This window comes from Lampetra planeri, chromosome 17, assembly GCF_965212315.1.
Source record: "Lampetra planeri chromosome 17, kcLamPlan1.2.h2, whole genome shotgun sequence".
Classification (NCBI taxonomy): Eukaryota; Metazoa; Chordata; class Hyperoartia; order Petromyzontiformes; family Petromyzontidae; genus Lampetra; species Lampetra planeri.
Genome location: NC_136123.1, coordinates 7,245,665 through 7,267,311, shown reverse-complemented (window position 1 = coordinate 7,267,311; position 21,647 = coordinate 7,245,665). Strand labels below are relative to the sequence as shown.

The following is a 21,647-nucleotide window of genomic DNA, read 5'->3' as shown; positions in this document are numbered from 1 at the left end:
TAATACGCTGGTGGTGAGATGTTAACTATCTCGGCAGGTATACAGGGGGTCGTGGGATCGATCCCAACCCTGACTCCTGTATAATTGGAGTTTGCACGTTCTCCCCATGGCAACGTGGATTTTTATCCGGGTCCTCTGGTTTTTTTCCATCCACATTTAGAAACATGAATTGAAAGTATTTGGCGGCTATAAATTTCCACGTGATCAGCCACTTCATTTGTGGCCAGGTCGCTTCTGCAAAAGAGTACTATATCTCAGTGGGCCTTAACTGGTAAAAAAAAACATTGTTTAGTTTAGTGTGAAACAATGAAGGTAATAGCATTCAGTAAATATACGGAATTTATTTAATATTGTTTCTATCAAGGCCGTAATTCAAATATGCTCAAAATGTCCCCCCTAATATATTGCTATAAAATACATTTCTGTTTATATGATTGTGGTTATGGTTGTACTTTATAAATCCCCAATCTCTGCCATTACATACAATGAAACAAGAAAAGATAAAAAAAAAACGGAGCAATGTAATACAATACACTATTAGACATTATTGCAAAAAATAATCAAAAAGTCCATCCCATGTGTTAATTAATTTTTTTATATTTTAGGCAGAAAATGGCAGGAAATTAGTTTTCAAATTTAGATTTTTTTTTTTTCCTCTGAGGGGGACCCCCAGAACCCCTGGAAGATGTATTCCCCCCAATGTTGACTCCATGGCTACAGCCTTGGTTTCTATAATGGTGGAAAAAGTGTTATTTATTCGCATCTGAATTGAGGTAATAGTCCCGTGCACACCTAATTCATGAATTTGGCGCACTCCATTATCGTCATCAAGCCCTAAACTTCTACCTAGTTTGCTGATGCCTCGTGCGGCCAAGGAATAGCGGTTCAGTGCTATAGCTTGTGCCAAATGTACCCAGTGAGCTAGAGAAAGTATGGGGCCTTCCATTTAGTACGTACGCAAAATCTGTCTTAATCCACGCAGAAACGATCAAGGATGAATAATCTTAACGTGTTTAAGCAAACAGAAAGTCCACCGCCGGTATCTAACTCATGTGAAGGCCAATGTAGACAAATTATTATCGAGGCTTCACCCTCCCCCCCCCATTTCCTATGCATACGTACATTGTCATTAGACCCCCATACGCAAGCATACGCATTTGGGTGTACCTCCCCTCCCCCCTCCATGCGTACGTACTAAATGGATGGCCCCTATAGCAGAAGCCACCAGCAGCAAAGTACGTACTGTACAACATGCCCTCGTTATTCGCGAACTTGCTATCCGCGGGCTTAGCTATCCGCAAATCGCATCAGCAACTCTACACAACTGCATCGAGAGAGAGAAAGAAAGTGATGAGATAAAGTGACGAGATAAATTGATGACATACAGAGACGTGTCATTATACTCGTCATTCATTACATAGCTTATTTGCGTCTTTATTTAAGGTGATTCATTAAAAATATACGTTTTCCTAAGCCAATATTATTATCCGCAACATTTTATGTTCACGCGAATCTCCGGAACGTATCCCTCACGAATTTCGATGGAACATTGTCTAGGTGTAGTGGGCCTCGCTGTGTGTGTGTGTGGGTAAACGTGTCAGTCAGGCGGTCGTGTCGCGAATTAGCATGCTGCACTATGAACCCGCTCACGGCCAACACCGGTGACGATTATCTGAACCGGTCCTCGGCCTCCCCTAGGTCGACTCAGCCTGAAATGAGTACCTAGTGCAAGTGTGTAAACATCGCCACTGGGGAAACAAAGGCGGCTTGGGCGTGATGCTTGCTACCCACCCCGTCGTGTGCCGTGCCAACCGTCATAGGTGCTCGCCAAATAAGCACTTGCCACAGAAGTCTGTTCAGGCTACAGGGGGATCTTTGTCTTTTGTATGTGTGTGTGTGGGTAAAGGGGACTTGGCAATCAATGACAGCAAGTGGCACGTGTTGAGCGAAAATTGGCCCACACCAACCGCAGGACTCCATGGCTGGTTAGCACATGCCATGTACCCTAAAAACTGACCTGCACCATTGGAGCCGTGGAACAAGCGAGCCGTTTGCACGGCTTTATCTGAGTCATAAGAGCTGTGTTTACGTTCCTGGACGCGCTCTGCAAGCCAGCAAAGTCAACACGGTCAACTTTGATAACGCTTGGCCGAGATATTTGACGCTTGCATCACGCAGGCCAAGTGTGTCTGTGCTCAGACAATACCCGGCGATGAATCCGCCACGCGTGAGGTTGACTCATCAAAGGCACCATAATTGTCTTCACTGATCTAGAGCGTGCGTGTCAAATCTTACATTTGAGCAAAACAGGGCCATGTTGAGGTTTTTTTTTCTTCTTCTATAGTTCCCCTGGCTTGGTTGGAGCATGTATTTATCAAATACAGGTGTACAGTGCATTCATGTGCAACAGCTGGCACGTATCAAGAGATGGCACGCTTTTAGGAACGAGCTGTACCCTTCACGAAACTTCTCTACAGTGTCAGCGATGGCTACAATCACCCACGTTGTTTGATTTTCCCACAGGAATCTCTCCCTCTCATCTAGTGTCACCCCAGGGAGCGATGCGTGAGTGTTTATATGACGATAACAGACGGTCTAAACACGCTGCGTTTCCTTCAGTCTCGGAGAATTCCAGATGTGCTCTTTAATTCTGTTATAGAGATGGATAGGCAAGTATATCCTGGGATTAAACCATAGACTAACCCATAACAAAGCGTACAATAATATTGTATGCCCTCTCAGCGTGTGCTCATACGTATGCGCTTGTTTTTATTGTGTCTTACACAGTTGCTCAGCACAGGTTCAAAGGCCCAACACGTGTCAAGTGGCCGCTCACAAAGAGCACCATGAAAAGTTGAAATAGATAAGAATTATAAAGGCTTGGGGGAGCGGGGGAAAGAGACGATGGGAGGGAATTCCAAAGTGGAACAGTGCAAGGGAAGACGTCGAGAGAGAGAGGAGAAGTGTTTGTGACCTGCAACACGGTGAGTGAACGCAGTGTGATGGATGAAACTGAACAGGCTCATCCTCCAACATGGGTTGGATGCATCAACGAGGGAAGTTCACGTGAACAGCGACCATGGCAGTGGTGATAGGAAAGCAATGGGGTAGTAGTGATGGATGAGCGATAGGAGGGAGGTGTCTGCTTGCCGGTGGGGTGAGCTAGTGATTCGAGTGAAACAGTGAGCGCTGGATCATCAATTAACGTGACTTTTATGTTGAATCACCTAACTGCTTTACAGGTTTACGTGCAAAAAAAATGGCACTCATTTGTGTGGAAAAATATCCACTCCTGTAAACACATCCAATGTATACTGGCACTTTTTTTTTACTGAAAGAGATTGTGAACTTCTGTATAGATGTGTGTTTTGTCTTCTTGCACTGCAGTGTTTTGAATGTCTTACTACTTTATAAGATAAATGTTTATGACACGTGGTGATGTACTATCATCTCTCACACCGTTCACTCCTTGCAGTTGTCATCTAGAACTCCCAGGCAACGCCGTAGTCTCCTGATAGTCTGGAAGTTAATAAACGACAGTAATAATTGTACCTTAATACATGCATTGGATACCAAGTTTACTTTACTGAATGGATAATTAATGACTATCTTCTAAACACAACTGACTCAACAAGTGATGCTATGCAATCCTTTCATTGCGACTTATAATCGAGAATACGGTTTGTAATTGTATTTAAGAATATTTCGATTTAAAGCTTTCGTGACTGCAGGGATTCATCTTCTTGGTTCTTTCGGTAAAGTCACGTAGAAGGGAAGTAATAAAATAATAAAAATAAAACATAATAAAATAATTCTCACGACGTTTCGGCCACAACGCCGAAACGTCGTGCTTGCGTTGTGGCCGAAACGTCGTGAGAATTATTTTATTATGTTTTATTTTTATTATTTTATTACTTCCCTTCTACGTGACTTTACCGAAAGAACCAAGAAGATGTATTTAAGAATATATCTATTTTTTTCCACATTGGTGAATGCAGTACCTCCAGTTAATTCGTACATGGCACACTTTGATGTGCCGTGTACACGTTCAATGTAAGCTGAAGAATGTATTTCACATGATGAAATTATTCAGCATTGCAGTGCATCATGGCAACTGCTGATACAGCTAGAAACTACGTTGCATTTTAACGCCACACGAGGAGCGAGCTTTGACACGGCCCAGCACCTTCGCCACTTGTTGCAGAGTTTCATGGTTCGAATCCAGCAGCTGGCCCAATTATTCCGGCTGATGTCATCCACAAGAGTAGGCCCATTGTATGCCAGCGTCAGGTTGCACATTACTCGATTGTGACTGTGCATCGCGATCATGGCCCCTGACTGGCAGACGAATGGCCGTTTGCAGGCCAGGTCCTGAGTCACCCTCTGTCCACATGGACAACTGCTACTGGGGTGGTGGTGTGCCCTCTGAAATGTTTGAGATGTTATGTAAATCGCTTCTGGAGACGTCCCGACCCAACTTTGCAATAGAGTCCAAACGTTTTGAACATCTGTAAACAATGGAAGTTACACCACGCACTGGGTGCAGATGGGTTAATTGGTCAGGCCGCACACGTGACGGTCAAATGTGAGATGTTGTTACTGTTACTGTGTTTTAGTTGGTCGAATGTTAGAAGTAATAACAATTTGTTTATGTGTGTGAGCCTTGGATCTTTTTGGGCGAGCTTTCAGAGTGACTGCCAGGGTCCCGGGTTTTATGCCATGCATGTCCCCCCTCCTGAGGTTGCACAGATATGGCACGTTTTGTTTGTTTTGAAGGATGTAATCAATACCTGCCACATTTCTCCTGGCACGTTTATAAAAGGGTTGACATTCAAGCGAGTTGTTTGGAAGCACAAGATGATCGCTTTCCTGTAATTTCCTTCGAGATTACAGGAAATGGCTGGAACGTTCTACACACGTACTACCAGCAGGATCACGTGGGGTGAACCTATCCTGGGAGTCTGCAATGGCTTGTATGACTTCGTGTGGCTCTGCCTATATAAGTAGCTGTACATATATAAAACCATGCGTGTCTGTGTGCATGTGCAGACTCCGTTCATGTGTTTGAATGTCTGTCCATGTGTAAGAAAGGCTGCAAATGTGCATTGTCTTATCTCCAAAGTATAAACATCTGTGATGTGACGACAACATATTGGCATGAGTATTGTCTTGTGTGTACTTGTAACTGTGTGTAAATGAATGTACATATGAACGTCTGCGTGTTGCATGTACGCGTACGGTGATGTGTAAGGAGTGGTTGTGTAGTGGTTAGCGCACTGCGTCACGAACCCAGTGACCCGAGTTCAATTCCCGCTGACGGTGACGAATATCTGAACCACTCCTGGGCCCTCTCCTAGGTCTACTCAGCCTCAAATGAGGACCTGCTGCGTTGTTATAAATATTAGTACTGAGGCGCCGTGCTGTCCTTAATAGGTGCTCGCTAACAGCACTTGCCCCAGCAGTCTGTTAGAGGCTATAAGGAGGTGGTCTCTGTCTTTCGCGTGATGATGATGTCTGCAGTAAGATTCTGCGTGCGTCTGCGCGTGTGTGCGCACACACGCTGTCTCAGCATTGCTGGGGTTATCACCGGGGCACTGAGTAAATTGAAAGATTATTTTTTATTTGTCGAGTGGTAACAGGCCCAATGCCAAGATTCGCCGGTGGTCTTGGGATTGTGTAATAACGTGATTTAAAAAGGTTAAATCTAGAGCTGGCAGTCACGTGGGGATGTCAAATACAAAACAGAGGAGACAAGTATTTGTATATAAATGTGCAGTTGTTATGTACTTATATGTTAAATAAACTAAATACGGTAAAGATGGTGCACTGTAATTGTAAGCTCATTCAACTGCTGGCGAAAGGTGCCACCACTAGTTAGAGCTGCAGAGAGCCTCCATAGAGGATGTTTTGACCTCGAGGTGGGAATACCCAAACTTGATCCCACCACACGGGACCTGCCAATCGACTTACTGTAGCAAGGGGCCGTCCATAAGTGACGTCACAAGATTTTGGACGATTTTTGACCCCCCCCCCTTGTCACACGACGTTACAAAAAGTCAGACCCCCCCTCAAATATGACGTCACAAAGCTCTGCCCCCCCCCCCCAAAAAAAAAACATGCTTAAAATCGCATTAAACTATTGTCATTGTAGTGCGTATTTAATGTGGCGCTGCACTCTGATGTTGTCGGAGAAAACATTTATTAAAAAGTCTATTTAATTAAGTCGAACGTGTTGTCTATATTTATTTAAAGTTGCGCATTTTGATGTGAAGTCACATTTCTCACCCCACCCCCTCGTCACACATCATCACAAATGTCTGAACCCCCCCCCCCCCTAGGTGCGTGACGTCATTTATGGACGGCCCCAAAGGTGGGAGTTTGGAGTAAAATAAACGTCCCCATTGTTTCAACTGTCGCGCTTGAAGATCGAGCCCGGCTCCCTCTGGATTTCAATCCCCGTGTGCTCACCATTTTACCACGGCAGCATCCCCGCACCAGCGTATGGCGTGCTTGATAACTACCGCAACTACAGCACAGAACTGCTGTTATTGAAATGGACGCCTTGAATACCACTGGCTTGTGGTGATCTCGAGAATGCAGACCTTTTTAAATCCTTTATACAGTATTAAGTTCACTTGCTTGCTTAGGACCGTGCAAATCTTTCGGTCGTTTTTTAACCCACTTCCCGTAATCCAATCGAGCTGACATTTTGCACGCAGACTCGTTGTGCGTGACAATGCATTTTCGTGAGAAAAAAAATTCCAAAATTTGACACTGTTTAGGGAAATTTTTTTAAATATTTAATTACCAATTGTTTAATGCTCCCAGACAATCATCTGACCCATAGGTGGCAGCCATCTCAAGCCAGAGGACTAGAGGACTCTAGCCGCCCCGATGCCACGCATATGAAGGATTTATAGTGAAAAACTTTGTTTTTACGGGTTAATTTTTTTTCCCCTCTTTTAAGCGAGAATGCACAATAATCCGAGGCGGCACGGGCGGTTGCTCCCGTAATGCACACAAGAGAATCACAGAGGTGGCACGTGACAACGTGAATCAACACGCAGTGGATAATCGAGGCATCGGCGGTTTCACTTGGTAGCTTGCGGGCCGTTGTAAGAATGCCTTCGCTTCTTGGCCTCGTGACACCGCCAAACAGTTAAGACTTTGGCCCGATTTTGATTTGCACGCAACAAATTTGCGGGGGAAATTACTCAATCGACACGAGTTACAATATTTCTATGGACAAATTTCTATCTACGTGGCTTTACCGAAAGACCCATAGAATATGTATTCCTGCAGTCACGAAAGCTTTAAGTCAAGATTCAGAAGAGACATCGCACGCTTATTTTGGGACTGCATAATCTCTGGCAGAGATGTCCCTCTCTTCTCTCTCGTCACCTCCCCACTAGATTTGCTCCTGGTTATAACTCCCAGTTGCGATTCTTCGCATCCGTTATCATTACGCAATGTGTAGTAAGTTTAATTCGGCTTGGCCATGGTACTGACTGAACTTTTGCTTGCATTGAACAGACACTAAAACGGAATCAGATAACTTAATCCTGTGGGTTTTTTTCTGTTTGCCAGTTTCCTCCGATGCAAATACACGCGCATTCTTTCATCGCATACCAAACAGTTACGCATTTCAGTTAAACTGTAATTTTCGCACTTTTGAGACCACCTCTTAATGCCAAAATGAGCACTTACGGCAAACCGGTCCTTCTAGAATTAACACACACACCCGCTGTGTTTTTGGCTAGCAGCTGTGTACTTATCTCAATTTCTACTTTCGCTTGTCAACGAAGGTTTAGCTGGAATGTGTCTGAGCTTGGCCTTATGGCTTAATGTTTTATCGTGAACATGATAGCGGTCGTGCTGCAGCCACTACAACAGTGGGACAACTCAAATCGTCTGTGGGGGGGGGGGGGTTTAAGTGAAAGATGCATGCAGAGCCCAATATATTTTTGTACGTACGTGTTTGCATTTGGCATCATTGCTTCAACAAACATTGACACAGCACAAGTGTGTGGGCACTGCAGTTCCGAATAATACTGCTTCGTTCTCAACACGAGGCTTATGAAAAACTACAAAATGTGGCACTTGCGACAAGTATTGGCCAAAGTCATGTTGCTATTTTTATTCAGAATCTTTTTAACCTGTTTTGTAAATAATAATAATAATGGCCCTTTACTCAGGAAATCCTCAACAGTGCCTCGAAAAAAATTAGGTGTCGTTATTTGGATATTTAACGAATGCCTTTATTTAAAAAAATGTTAACCTCCTAAAGTGTTCAGACAAGGCATAGTGTGCATTGGCAGTGTGTGAAGAGTGCTTAAGCGCAAGTTCGTGAAAACTATGGATTTCTACAGTTTGAAATCATACACTGCAGCAATACGCGTGAGCCAATGCATCTAATATATATGCCCCATTCTTATTATTTTAACCACTCCCTTGCGTGGCGAATATATTTATTTATTTTTAATCATTTTCCAAAACACCTTTTGCCACCGGTGTACGCTTACAATGAAAACAAGTCAGATAAGACACGTGCTGGTGTGTTTAGGCAGATTGAAGCACTTAATGTGATGACCCCCATGGGAAGACTGTAATGCCATGCCCTAAGACGCCTCTTATTGCCAATCAGTTTCCACAGCATACCATCGCAGCTTCGATAATATCCCACGCTTTGATATTTGCATGGAATGAGGGATTCTCACCACGATAAAAATCTCCGCGGTCCCATCCACTGCCAACATACAGCAGCTCGCAACGACCAGCAAACCTGGCCAATGACGGCTGCACCCTGCAGAAGGTTTAAGCAGCTCTGCAGTGTTGGTGTTTACACACAATGTGGCCGCTGTGACCGCTGCCCGTTTTCTTTTGCGAAGACAGATTGCGGGGCCATGTAGCCTACCGTTGCCCCAACACTGCAGTGGGATAACGACGTCACTGCCGAGTAAGGCGCACGCGGCGACATAATGCGGGAGAAGGAAAATGCATTGAGGGCCATCTGCAGCCGAGTCGTGTCGGCCTTCGTTTTGTCAGTAGAAGTCGATGTTCACGCCAGTGACTTCTGCATCCAGGAACTATGGTGCCCTGTATTCTCCAACATTAATCTCAGCTCTTCGGTGTTCACAATTTGCTGTCAACTTTTCTGTGTGTGCTGTCAGCATTTATTCTCTGTTTTGTAGAAGAAGACTGCTAGGGGCATTCGTGAAATGCATAAACCGCTTTGTTTAGTTCGTTGTACACTGGTCACATCGTCCAGAATGTGCCCGATCTTATGAGACCTCAGAAGCCAAGTAGGTTTGAGCTTCGATAGTGCTTGGATGAATGACCACCGCACACACAAAAAAAACAGGCACAGAGGGCAGTGCAGAAGACTCCGTGATTTTGTTATCCCCCCAACCTTCCCCTACTCGAACTGACCAGCGTGGTTAAGTATTGTTACACAACCCTTGATGCCTGCATGGCAGTGGATTGACAGGCAGTGGGTTGACATGTGGATCTGTGATTTATTTATTTTTTTGCTGGTAAGTTATATCTGCTCTGTTATTTTTTTCCAGTTCCATTTGATGGCATTACTCACTGGCGTAATACACGTTATTTTCGTTGCCTACATCTGCTAAAAATGCTTCGCATGCACAGCTGTCGAAATGGCAATGTAAAGTCAGGTTCCTTTACACGAAAGATCCCTGGCTATGACTGGAACCCAAATCTCTATGACAATGGGAACGCCCCCCCAAAGTTATTAAATTACAGGATGAGAATGAATAATTATAGGATTGTAGTTATAAGTTTAATGCAAACCAGCCCAAAATCTGAAAAAAGTTTAATACATTATTTGTAGCTCATACTGTAGCCCTTTAAATATGTGCGCTACCATATTATAATGCCTTACGTACATCTTTAGTGCTATTGGGTAGAGCAGAGTGCTTAGTGAACTGCACTATGATCCTAAAAACGTAAGTTTAATTCCCAGCCAAGCTAACTTCAAGTTATATCTCAACTGGTCGTATGCCTCTCTTTTACCAACAGGCCAGCATTAAGTATGGTCACATAACCCCTATATCCAACATGATATACTGAGGCCATCATTCAACGGCGGATTGACTCAAGACTGTAAATGATCCTCATGGCGGTACTCCGGGGTACCAAATAATACAAACTGGCCGAGGCAATTAAATATTTTATTTCTGGGACACTATTTTTTCCAGGGTTGTACTTAACTCCGTGACTGGGGAACCAATCAATCCGAAATCAGTGCCACTACGCGATGTCGAAACGCAGCGAGGACGATTGCGCTGAAACCCTGAACGTTCGCGCTACGCACCGTAGTGGTGCATCGTGTACAGCTCGTCGAGATGAGTCGATTGCCGCATCGCCGACCATCAGCAGACTAACAGTAACTGCATCACGGACATTATGCCAGGGGTACTATGGTACCCCGGGGTACCGCCATAAGGTTCAAATGATAAAAAATAAGAATGATACTTGATATACAGTAATTCAAGGTTGGGTACGATCAGGAATGACACCATTCATCTCCACAACGATGGGGTCATTTGTCATAATTCATGGCCACGATTCAGTTTAACAATCAATTCTTACTTGTCTCATTTTGACCATCTCACTTGTATTGCTTCTCATTTTTTTTCCGTCGTCAAATTATATAGCGACCGTAAGGACATTGTTTGCATGAACTGTAAAGTCAATTTCGTGATTATCTGGATAATGGGGGGAGAAGATTGGCCCAGATGATGCAAAACAAATGTACATTAGGCTGTAAAAAAAACGTATTCATCGTGAACCTTTGTAGAACGGGGGCAGGAGGGGGAAGACGTGGAACGCATCGTCGATTCTTATTGCTCCATAAAGTAATCGGTTTACTCGTGGGTGAGTTTGCGTCCACTGAACCTTGACGAGTGAGGAGAAACCACCCAGCAAAACCAAGCACGCTTAATCTGCAACCCACATAATCCACCCGCGGTTAAACAAGATCTAACTGTACACAATAGCTTCTCACATGCACAATTACATTTATGCACCTTGAGAATAATAATTAATTCCGATCGATACACCATTGGATGCCTCGTAAATCCAACAGCTATGAAGCACATGGCAGTACGACGTTTTTTAAGGTTTGGCCACTTCAACTAAATACAATTGAGGGGAGAGGCACCTTCAAAAACTTTCCAAAATAATCATCAGTTTATGGTACATTTTCCAAAATATATATTCTCATATTAAAATACCGAACGATGCCAACGTGCCAATCTTGTGAGCAATACCCGCATGGAAAATCGCGTCGTCCTTTAGTGTAACTTGGTAGAAATATTGTAAAAAAATAACCCAAATCTTCTGGCCCAGTGTGTATCATAGACAAATGGACATTCTTGGGAGGGCTGCATGTATAATACCACATAAAGACAAATATCCCGCAAAAACTCTTATATAAGCACACAACTTTATCTATCTGTGATGAACGCTGCACTTTCCGTCGTTTTCATGCAGGGGGTGCTGCAAACCTACGCGCCCCCTGCATGAACGACGGAGGCGCAGGGACAGACGTTCGATCACGTTGGAATCGATCTGCAGACGGTGGTCTTCTCGCACGGCCAGCAGCTCTATGTCGCCTTATCTCAATCCCGCAATCCCAACCAGGTGAAAGTCCGCATCGAACCGAACCCCCAGCAAGGTCATCTACTTAACGACGAGAGAAAATTCACACGAAATGTCCTTTTCAATGAAGTCTTCCACATGTTAAAATGATATAAGCTTTTAATGAAGAAATAAATGTATCTAATTCCAAACAATACAATTCAAAGATGTTTCATTTTAAATCTTCAAAATGGAGCATCGGGTGCTTGCGTGAATACGTCGTTCGTGTGCAATTTTTTTTGTGACTTTCCTGGCCTAAACGCCATAACAACCCCTAGTAGCCTATAACAGACTGCTGGGGCAAGTGCTGTTAGCGAGCACCTATGAAGGCCCGCAATGAATACACAAAGACAAAGGCTCCCCGTATAGCCTTAACAGACTGCTGGGGCAAGTGCTGTTAGCGAGCACCTATGAAGGCCCGCAATGAATACACAAAGACAAAGGCCCCCCGTATAGCCTTAACAGACTGCTGGGGCAAGTGCTGTTAGCGAGCACCTATGAAGGCCCGCAATGAATACACAAAGACAAAGGCCCCCCGTATAGCCTTAACAGACTGCTGGGGCAAGTGCTGTTAGCGAGCACCTATGAAGGCCGGCGTGGCACACGAGGGTAGGTAGCCAGCAAGATGCCCGGCCATATTTGTCTCCTCAGTGACGATGTTTACACACTACACCGGGTACTCGTTTAAGGCTGAGTCGACCTAAAGGAGGCACAGTACTGGTTCAGATATCCATCACCAATGTTGGCCCTTAAGCAGGAATCAAAGTTGGGTAGCTGGGTCACCACGGCACTTGTGCCAGGCTAGGTGCATCTAGAGGCATACAATATGCTATGTGATACACACACAGACAATATACTGTAATTTAGTATTGCAGACAATTTAGCCTTTGATCCAATCGTCTAGAATGTGCTCGCTCTTGCCATATCCCAGAGGCTACAGAGTTGAGCCTGGGTAGCATTGGGATGAGTGCTCACCGTGCATAACAGGTGTTATACACTGTAGGGCTATGTTGACGGCAGTGCAGTAACAAAAAAACATCATTGTACTTTACTTCTAAGTCCCCTTGGCCATGCTCCCCGGCTTCACCAACCCGCAATTGACCAGCATGATGAATGAAGCACGGTAATCTAACGCCCGCAACCCGCACGGACATGGGGAAGACTTCATCCAGCAGTGGATTGATAAAGAGGCCATACACAGCATACAGGAGGATAAGTATTGCCTGCGCATGCCCTCTGTCCAACCATACTGCAAAGTTATCGGGCGGACCGGGGGGTTGGTGCCAGAGTCTAGGCCAATTATTCGCCTATAAATATCCTGGCTATTTCTTTCCAGCACAAGCTGACACCCTCTCTGACTCAGCCCCCCACCCTCTCTGCACGTGCACCGCACACTTGAGCCAGGGAACGCCAGCTGACGGTGTCCTGTGCATTTTGCTTATTTGTTAAAACGCTCACCAGCTATGTACAATATATACCTCCCCCCCCCCTCCGGTTCAGCGTGTCTGTCGGTTGATTTAAAACGAGAAAGTCTTTTTTTGTTTCTTTTTACCAGGAAATAATATGCATGTACCCACCCACGATCATATCAACCGGAATGTGCCAGGTCTCGTCAGATCTCGAAAGCTAAGCAGGATGGGGTTGGAGCCTAGCAATTGCTGGGAACACGTGACCACCGTGCGTGCAAAGGCAGGCGCTATAGGCATTGTTGGCAGTCCAGCAAAGTACAGTTGTTCAGCACTCCCTCTCTACCGTCAGCAACACACATTGCATTGACCACGTGATGAAGTATAGCCACCCATGACCGGCACGGTGTGGAGATACCCTCATCCAGCAGTGGATTGGCCAAACGGACTGTACGTGTACACACGCATTCGACAGAAAGCAAAGTAATCGCACAGCCGTGCCATACATCTCACAAAGGAAACGTAGCAAAGAGTTTGGAATGATATAAAACAAATTATAATAACTGACCCCGAAAAACATGACTCTCATTTCCATATCAAATCCCATGAATCATATGAGAAGACAATGCTACTTCTATGATAGTCAATAATTACCAATTGCATAACATATCAAAACCCAGACTGCAATATCAACGAATGGCAAATTAGTAAAGTCATCGAATTCCTTTTGCCTCTTTTCTCCCAAAACATTTCATCCGTGTCATGTCCTGAGATGAAAACATTTTCATTCAGAATGCTCACAGAAAGCGGAACTTCATATCGTGTTTGAGAATTCCCTCTGGGTATTCTTATCGTGGAACTACTTCTGAGGCCCCCTTTCAGTTGCCCCATAGTCACACATGTCAAAGTGTGTGTCTTGTGGCAATCAAACCAAACATGTGTGGCTCGGCCTGATGTCCTTCTAAGGGCCAGGTCCGGACGGGCCAGTGGTCAGGGACCCACCGGACCAGCGGTGGGTCAGCCTCCCCTAGGTCTAGCCAGCCAGAAGGCTAGAGGAGTCAGAGTGACTAGGTACGATAGCCCGGAGGCTGTACCTCCCCAGGTTGTGGGTGGAAGGGGCCATTACCCCTTTGTGTTAGGGTTTAAGTGTACCCTGTTATATTATAAATAAACCGTGTTGCCTCTACGACGACTCCATCTCCCTACAAGAACATTACACATGCACTAGACCTGAGAGATGAAATCTGCATTTTTAAGTGCATTGTAATGTCATGGGTTGTTTTTTTGTACTGCCATTGGTGACCGGGCTGAGAAGCTGAACTCTCAACAGAACTGCTTTAATGGTGGTTTGTTTTGCCCCGGTTTCAACATTCACTTTGGCGGCTGAGATGTCGACTTAATAGCCGAACAATTATGGGAAAAGGAAAGATCGCTCCAAGATTATTCTTCTCTAGCAATGGCATTTTTTTAAATCTCCAAACGTTTTGACAGCCGATCATGAGACCCGTTTAATGTTTTCCAGTCCACGCACCAGTTTCCTAAGGTTAACTGCTCAGCGTGTGCATCGTTGGGACCTCCCGAGCAGTTACCTCTCGGAAAATGCCATGTGCACTTGCAGTAATTAAAACGTCTGAAGATGGAAATACTACGGTTGGAGAAGCATTGTCTTGGCAAGAATATCTCCTTACCAAGATTTAAACCCAGAATCTCAGCTGTGGTCTGCTCTGGTGTTGGGACGCCTGTGACATTGGACCACTGAGTCACGTGACCAGCTCGGTAATGCATATTTAATGACAAGTTTGAATATATGAGAGTGGAAGGGATACAAAACAAACTGGGATACTTATTAAAAGTAAACACTGACATATTAATAGACCGAGTAGCTTCTTCACATCAAAGCATTTGTTAACTCGCCATGTCCCAGAAGAATGTTAAGTTCACACTTAAAAATAATCAAAATTTCATATCTGTATATGTTTACACTTTGACAGTTTACACTTTGTATCAACAATACATATATTACATCAATAGTGGAAATTCTATTCTCTGGATAGAATTACCCTGCCGTATGAATGTAGAATTTCATCACTGACTCAGGTTTTTTTCTACACCAATGAGTACAGAATCACACTCTTGTGAGCATAGAGACCCATTGATTTTAATGTTTGCCAAAGATGTGTGAACAAAGCATTGTTGGTTCATCAACTACAGCAACTTCGATTCTTCATCTCACGGTATATGCGTCGAATTGCGAGTGTCTGTTCAGATGTATTGTCGATGTGATGGATTCCCCTTACCCCTGCAGCCACTAGTGCAAGGGTCGGCAAAACCTGCGGAGCGCGAGCCGCATGCGGCACTGCAAGGACTGCTGCTTCGTGACGTTATTTATTCAGGACCACCGTCCCGTATTCACACGCGTTGCTGCTTTTGAAATATCGAGGGTTTTTTTTTTTTACGATTTTGAAAAAAAGTGGTTCCTCTGGGCTTTTTTTGGTTGCTGACCCCTGGCCCCAGTGGATGCTAAAATTAACACTATATAAAATAGAAAGAGAATAATTGACCAATGAATGAAATTGCTAATTCTGAATTGTGACAATTAAAGTATCCGGGCTGTTGTGATCATAACACCTTGAGTGGACTAAGCACTATGCGTCTGCTCCGTATGCACACACACAATCTAAGGAAGATTCCACCAGAATGTAAAATGCAGAATTGAACCAAAATTAAACAATGCGGTTAGATTTGGCTACTATAACATCCCACCTATGATCTAAGTCACTTGGATGCGCTGTCACGTGGGGCCAGGCTTGCCTCTGAAAACGAGCCAATAGCTCAGTGGGCTTTGCCTGGTAAATAAAAATAGTAAATAGTATTCACACATTGCAGGCTGGGTTGGCCTAGCATTTACATATGAACAATTTATTCGTGTTACAAAACGTGGGGTTGTAGATGAACGAAGGCATGGTTCTAAAGTTTTGGAATAAATTATGTACAAGATCCCTGGTGTAAGAAGCGTGTGATTTATTGATCGATAGACCCCCATCATATGCAACATATATACCTGCAAATGTGTTTCCTTTATACAAATGTCAACCGATAATAAATTGATGCCCAGCAAAAAAAAAACCACAACAATGGTGTCTGGTGTTAGCCCTGCGGGGCTGGGCACTCACGACGACCTATATTACTGCGCGCACGGAACAAAGATCAGGACCTCCAGTTGACAAACGACCACGGACGCGTTTTACAGCCGTTGTTGGACGTCTGAACATCACCAAACAGACGGGCAGCCTTGGGTTTCACGCACTGCCCTCCATCCGATCTCCTTGGGAAGCGTATTGGCATCATTGTGCAGAGAGAGAGAGAGCTCCTCTGCCCCGTCAAACATCGAGAGCAATGCAACTCATAATACTCATACCAGTGCAGTTTCATTTGTTTTTACCATACTTGCATTGATACATTACTGTATTGTGTATCAAGGCGATGGCCATTTCTTTTGTGTTATGTGCCGTGCATTCAACAAATGCATGCCCTATTGAGTTGGGCTTGGACGTGGGTTTTTTTTTCCTTTCTCACAAATTCCACGACCAGACGAGAAAAAAAGAAAAATAATTTCATAGCTACTTTTGAAACTGGCTACCGTGATCCCATAAATCCAATACCTGTACTGTATATAGGTTAACACACGAGGAGTTGTTTTCTAAAAGCCCTTTGCGAATTGGCAGTCTGCATGCATCTGCATCGCATTATGAAGCAGCAGACACACGCGCACACACACACACTAACATACGTTTGACGTTGCATACTCTCGCTGTCTCTATAACGAAACATATTTCGATACTCTATTGACCAAACCACTGATGGGATAAGGGCCTCACCCACACTATGTCGGTAATGGGGATGAGGTTTTTTGACCATACTTCACCATGCTGGTCAATGTTATGAGGGCCCAGGACCGGTTCAGGTATCACTCACCACAGATATTGCCCATGTCCAGGCATCGAACTCGGGTCACCGAGTTCACAGCGACGTGCGCTAACCACTTGAGCCACCCCCCCTGCCCCCACGTAGCGCTCCTCGTCAACGTATAAAGTAAAAGTATGCATTGTGTATAGACGTTAGAGACATTGTCGAGTCTTAAACCACTTTAACCGGTACTCTATACTCGCAAGACGTAAATACATATTTCTAACGTGTTTTGTCGCCAACCTCGGACGAAACGTGATAACGCATTTACATTTCAAACATGTCGAAAGATGGAAGGAGAGAGCGAGAGAGAGCGAGAGAGAAAAAAACGAGTGGTTGTATTTGAAAAGTGGAATGTAAGTAGCTTACAGGCCACTTGCAGTTACTTAGAGGAGCAATTCGGGAATGCGTTGTGTGTTTAAATGCGCCCGAGACGCTTCGTGAGCAATGAATCATTAACTCATCCGTGCGTTTGTGTGACTTGTAAGGCGATACACCCTCGCCGGCCAAGACGGCGTTTGAACTCAACGAATACGGGCGGAAAACGGGGGGGGGGGAGAAGAGAGGGGAAAAAAACACACACAAACACTCGGTTGCAGTAAATCACAAAGCATCGGTAATTATATTCTTGGTTCTTTCGGTAAAGTCACGTAGAAGGGAAATAATAAAATAATATGAATATAAAACAATACAAATTCTCACGACGTTTCGACTGCAACACAAGCAATCGTCATCAGGTGTGAAATCCACAGACGATTGCTTGTGTTGCAGTCGAAACGTTTTGAGAATTTTTATTGTTTTAAATTCATATTATTTTATTATTTCCCTTCTACGTGACTTTACCGAAAGAACCAAGAATATGAATCCCTGCAGTCACGAAAGCTTTAAATCAAAATTCATCAGTAATTAATTATCAAACGGCGATGATGTTAAGCGGCCTGTCCGTGTCTGCCTTTTGCATCGAGAGATGAGATGAGAGGGGGTGGGACTCGCTCCATCGAGAGAGGATCCTGTGTGGTTTTGTCGGGTGGAGGGGGGGCGGTGTAAACTACTCGAGTTGTAAACTGTGGAATATATATACACGCCCCGATGATATCAGAGTAGCAGTTATAGCCAGCGGCTGTTTCAGAGCCACTTTGTTTTATATATAGAGAGGGGGGGGCAAAGCTGCGCTCTGTTTATTGCAGTAAACATTAATTGATCGCTTTGCGAGGCACAAAGAGACAGCGACGAACGCGGATCGATGTGATCGAGATAGCGATTCTCACGTGACCTGTTCATTGTGGAGCGTACACTTGCGGTCTGCAACGTATCCAGTCGATATCCAGAGGGGGTGGGTGGGTGGTGTGGGGGGCTGTGTAATCACGAATTCATAATATTTGGTTATTTCCGTAAAGTCACGTAGATAGAAAAATTATAAAGAAATAAAGTGAATAAAAATAATAAAAAACAAAACAACACTAAACCATTAGTGTTTAAAAATATATTTTTTTTTTATTACCGTAACTTTATTTTTTTATTTTTCTATCTACGTGACTTTACGGAAAGAACCATGGAATATGAATTCCTACAGCCAAGAAAGTTTCGAGTCAAAATTGATCACGCGCGCAGTTTTGCGTGGACTTACGGCAATCATTAGAATCATCATCTGTGGGGAGTGTATCTCATGGGTTTGCACCATCATCCTACACATGGCAACGCGGCACCCCCAGGGTTCTGTTTTCTTTCGCAGACCTCCTGCTCTTCTTATCCTCCCCCGGTCTCACACCCCGAGACGAAAGCTCGCACCCCCCCCTCCAACCGATTGTATGACCGTTGCAGAACGACACCGATTCTCGTCGTATGGTCGTGCTTGCTGGCTAAAGGGAGGGAACACGTGGATCGATCTGCCTCAATCCCCACCTCCCTCTCCCTGTTATCCTTCTTAGATCTCAGCCAGCCTTCATTATCACCTTGTTGATAGATCCTAAACAAATGACCCCCCGACGCTTAAATGCTTCCGTCCCAGAGCTTCGATAATTATCACCCTGCGGATGCAGGGTTGACTAAAATCACACACGTTACATAGGGGCCTCCTTTGCCAGTACCAAAATATGATAATAGGTTTCCCCAATTTTTAAGAAAGCTGTCTCTGGTGTGGACCAATCAGTTTCAAAGACAATGCATATATCATCAGAGTACTTTTTTTCTTTGCATTCTGACCACAAGTATTGTGGTTCGTGCAGACATGATTCCTTGTAAAATATTTCAGTTTGGTGTTTTAACATCTTAACACAACTGTTTTGTTGCCAAAAAAATGGGGAAAACCTATTCCCACGTTATATCGACCTTTAGATCACCTTCTGCCATCTCCCACCTCCTGTCCCACCCGGATCCCCAGACACCCACCCCCATCTCCCAGTGCGTGGCATCATCTTTTTTTTCAGTTTCATTTATTTGGTATAGCCCTGTAAGCCATTGGGCTCTTGAATCTGGTGCAACCGCAACAAACAAAAAAACAAAAACATGAACAAGAAAACATCTCAAAGTGACTATGCGCAAACAGAAAAATCCAGGTGACAGTAAAACCCATGATCTCTCACCTTGTGGGGGGCTTTGAGCAGACGGTGAACTCCCGAGATCTGCTCGATGAGTGGGGTGTCCTCCAGAAATGTGTAGGTAGGCGGTCGCGTCGGCTCGGGGAAGTTGGTACTGGAGAACGGGTCCGTGTCGTCCAAAAACTGGACTCGGCACGTCAGCGTGGCCATCGCCGTTCCGTGTCCCGAGTCTCGCTGTTGCTGATGACTAATGTAGCCCCAGCGCTAATGCACGGCAATTTGTGTCGCGCGGACGCCGTGTGCGCGTGACGTTGATGATGATGATGCTGATGACTATTGTGGCTTAATCCAAGCGGTTATACGGGATGCAAATACGAAACCCCCAATTTAAAGAAACGTGGATTTTTTTTGTTATTTTCTTTCTTTCCAAAGCCGGATAAGTATAACAAGCGAGAGAGAAAGAGAGAGATACAAAAAAAAACACTACGACGTAATAATACAAACGTCAATGAATCCAGAACGAAACCACAATTCTAAAGGAATTAACAAATAGACACGCACGCCACTCAAAGCAACCCCCCCCACGACTGCGTTCGCTGTATAGGCGAAGCTATCAAAATGAAGCGACCGATCCGACCAGGGGTGCCAGCCTCAACACTTGCTGCTGCTGCTGCTGGTGCTGCTGCTGGTGCCGGCGTTGCCTGGGGTCTAGTAGTGGCGGTGTTGCTGCTGCTGTTGGCGGTGGTAGCGAGCGGCTGCGTAGCGCAATGCGCGCCTGCCCACTGCGCTCATGTGAGCGAGCGTCTTCTTCTCTCGCAGCTCTTCAGCCTCTCGCCACCACACACGGCCGTGTGGTGATGATGATGGTGGTGATGCTGCTGCTGCCGCTGCCGGCTGACGCTGGCAGTCGTAGCAGTAGTGGAAGCAATGACATAGCCCCCGAATGACGGGGGTCGCTGCCGCTGCTGTTTCGTCGATGGGATGGGTGGGTGTTGCTGGGAGGAGGAGGAGGTGGGAGTGAGGAAAAGAGAGAGAGGGGGGGGCTGGAGGTGGGGGGTGGCTGGAGGAGTCCGGGGATGGATTTGGAAAGGAGGAGGAGGAGCGCATTGATGGGGCTGACGCTGCTGCTGTTGTGGAACGCAGATGCGCGTGTCGAAGCCGGCCGGGACGAATACGCGTAGCCAATGTCCATGCGGCAGTAACAGCGGCGGGTTCGGTTTGTGCGCACGTTTTATGGGACGCACTTATTTATACCCCCAAAATTCGCTATATGCGGTTTGGATTCGCTCATATGCTGTCGGACGTGGGACAGCAACATTGTGTGTGGTGTGTACGCAGCTGTCTCGTGCGGTTTCGCCGTGCGCACCCTTCTTTTGGAACACATCTACCGCATAAAGCGAGGGAACCCTGCATATGATTGTGGTTAGCGGCGATGTGCTACAAAGCCAGTGTTGTCTGAGTTCGATTCCTGTCCAGGGATAACATAACCAGAAAATGGTAACATAATTATCAACCTGGGGCTTACCCGGGAACGCATCTCAACCTTAAGTGGCTATTGTACGCGATGCGCTGTAAGGCCTTCAACGATGGGGAGACAAAGGCGGCCGAGCGCGGTTGTGGCCACACACCACGCCATCGTGTGGACCCTGTGCCTCCTTAATAGTTGATCACTTACAGCGCTTGCTTATGACTGTTGAGTGATCTTCGGCTTTAGTTTGCTCCCAGTAAGTTGAACAGACTCTTTGGCAACGCGCGTGTGTGGTTCTGTCTCCGTGTGTCGGTGTCGCTGTGACGCATCAAACAAACCCCAAAGGAAGCACTGAAGCGGATAGCTCACAGAGTCACAGACTGGACAAGCCATCGTCCATACAGGGTGCTGAGTTCTGTAACTTTTAGTCGAACAGACGAATAATCGTGCATTCGTGTGAAGTTTACCTCTCCTCTACTTTGCAGTGCTGTCTTGTTTTTGTATTGTTTGTTGCAAGGCCCTAGCCACGGAGTCAACATTGGGGGGGACCAAATCTTCCAGGGTGTCTGTGGGTCCCAACCCAGAAAAATATCTAAATTTTAAAACTAA

At 45.2% G+C, this 21,647-nt stretch overlaps 1 protein-coding gene across 1 annotated transcript in view; it reads right to left on the bottom strand.

The window, feature by feature from the left end:
- Positions 1-20,559, bottom strand: part of LOC144723330 (FH1/FH2 domain-containing protein 3-like) — a 179,033-nt gene extending 158,474 nt beyond the window's left edge. Inside the window, exon 1 of the mRNA XM_078602034.1 lies at positions 19,616-20,559. Coding sequence (XP_078458160.1) covers positions 19,616-19,780 — 165 coding nt within the window. The 5' untranslated portion in view covers positions 19,781-20,559. The remainder of the gene's footprint in view (positions 1-19,615) is intronic.
- Positions 20,560-21,647: the final 1,088 nt, after the last annotated feature.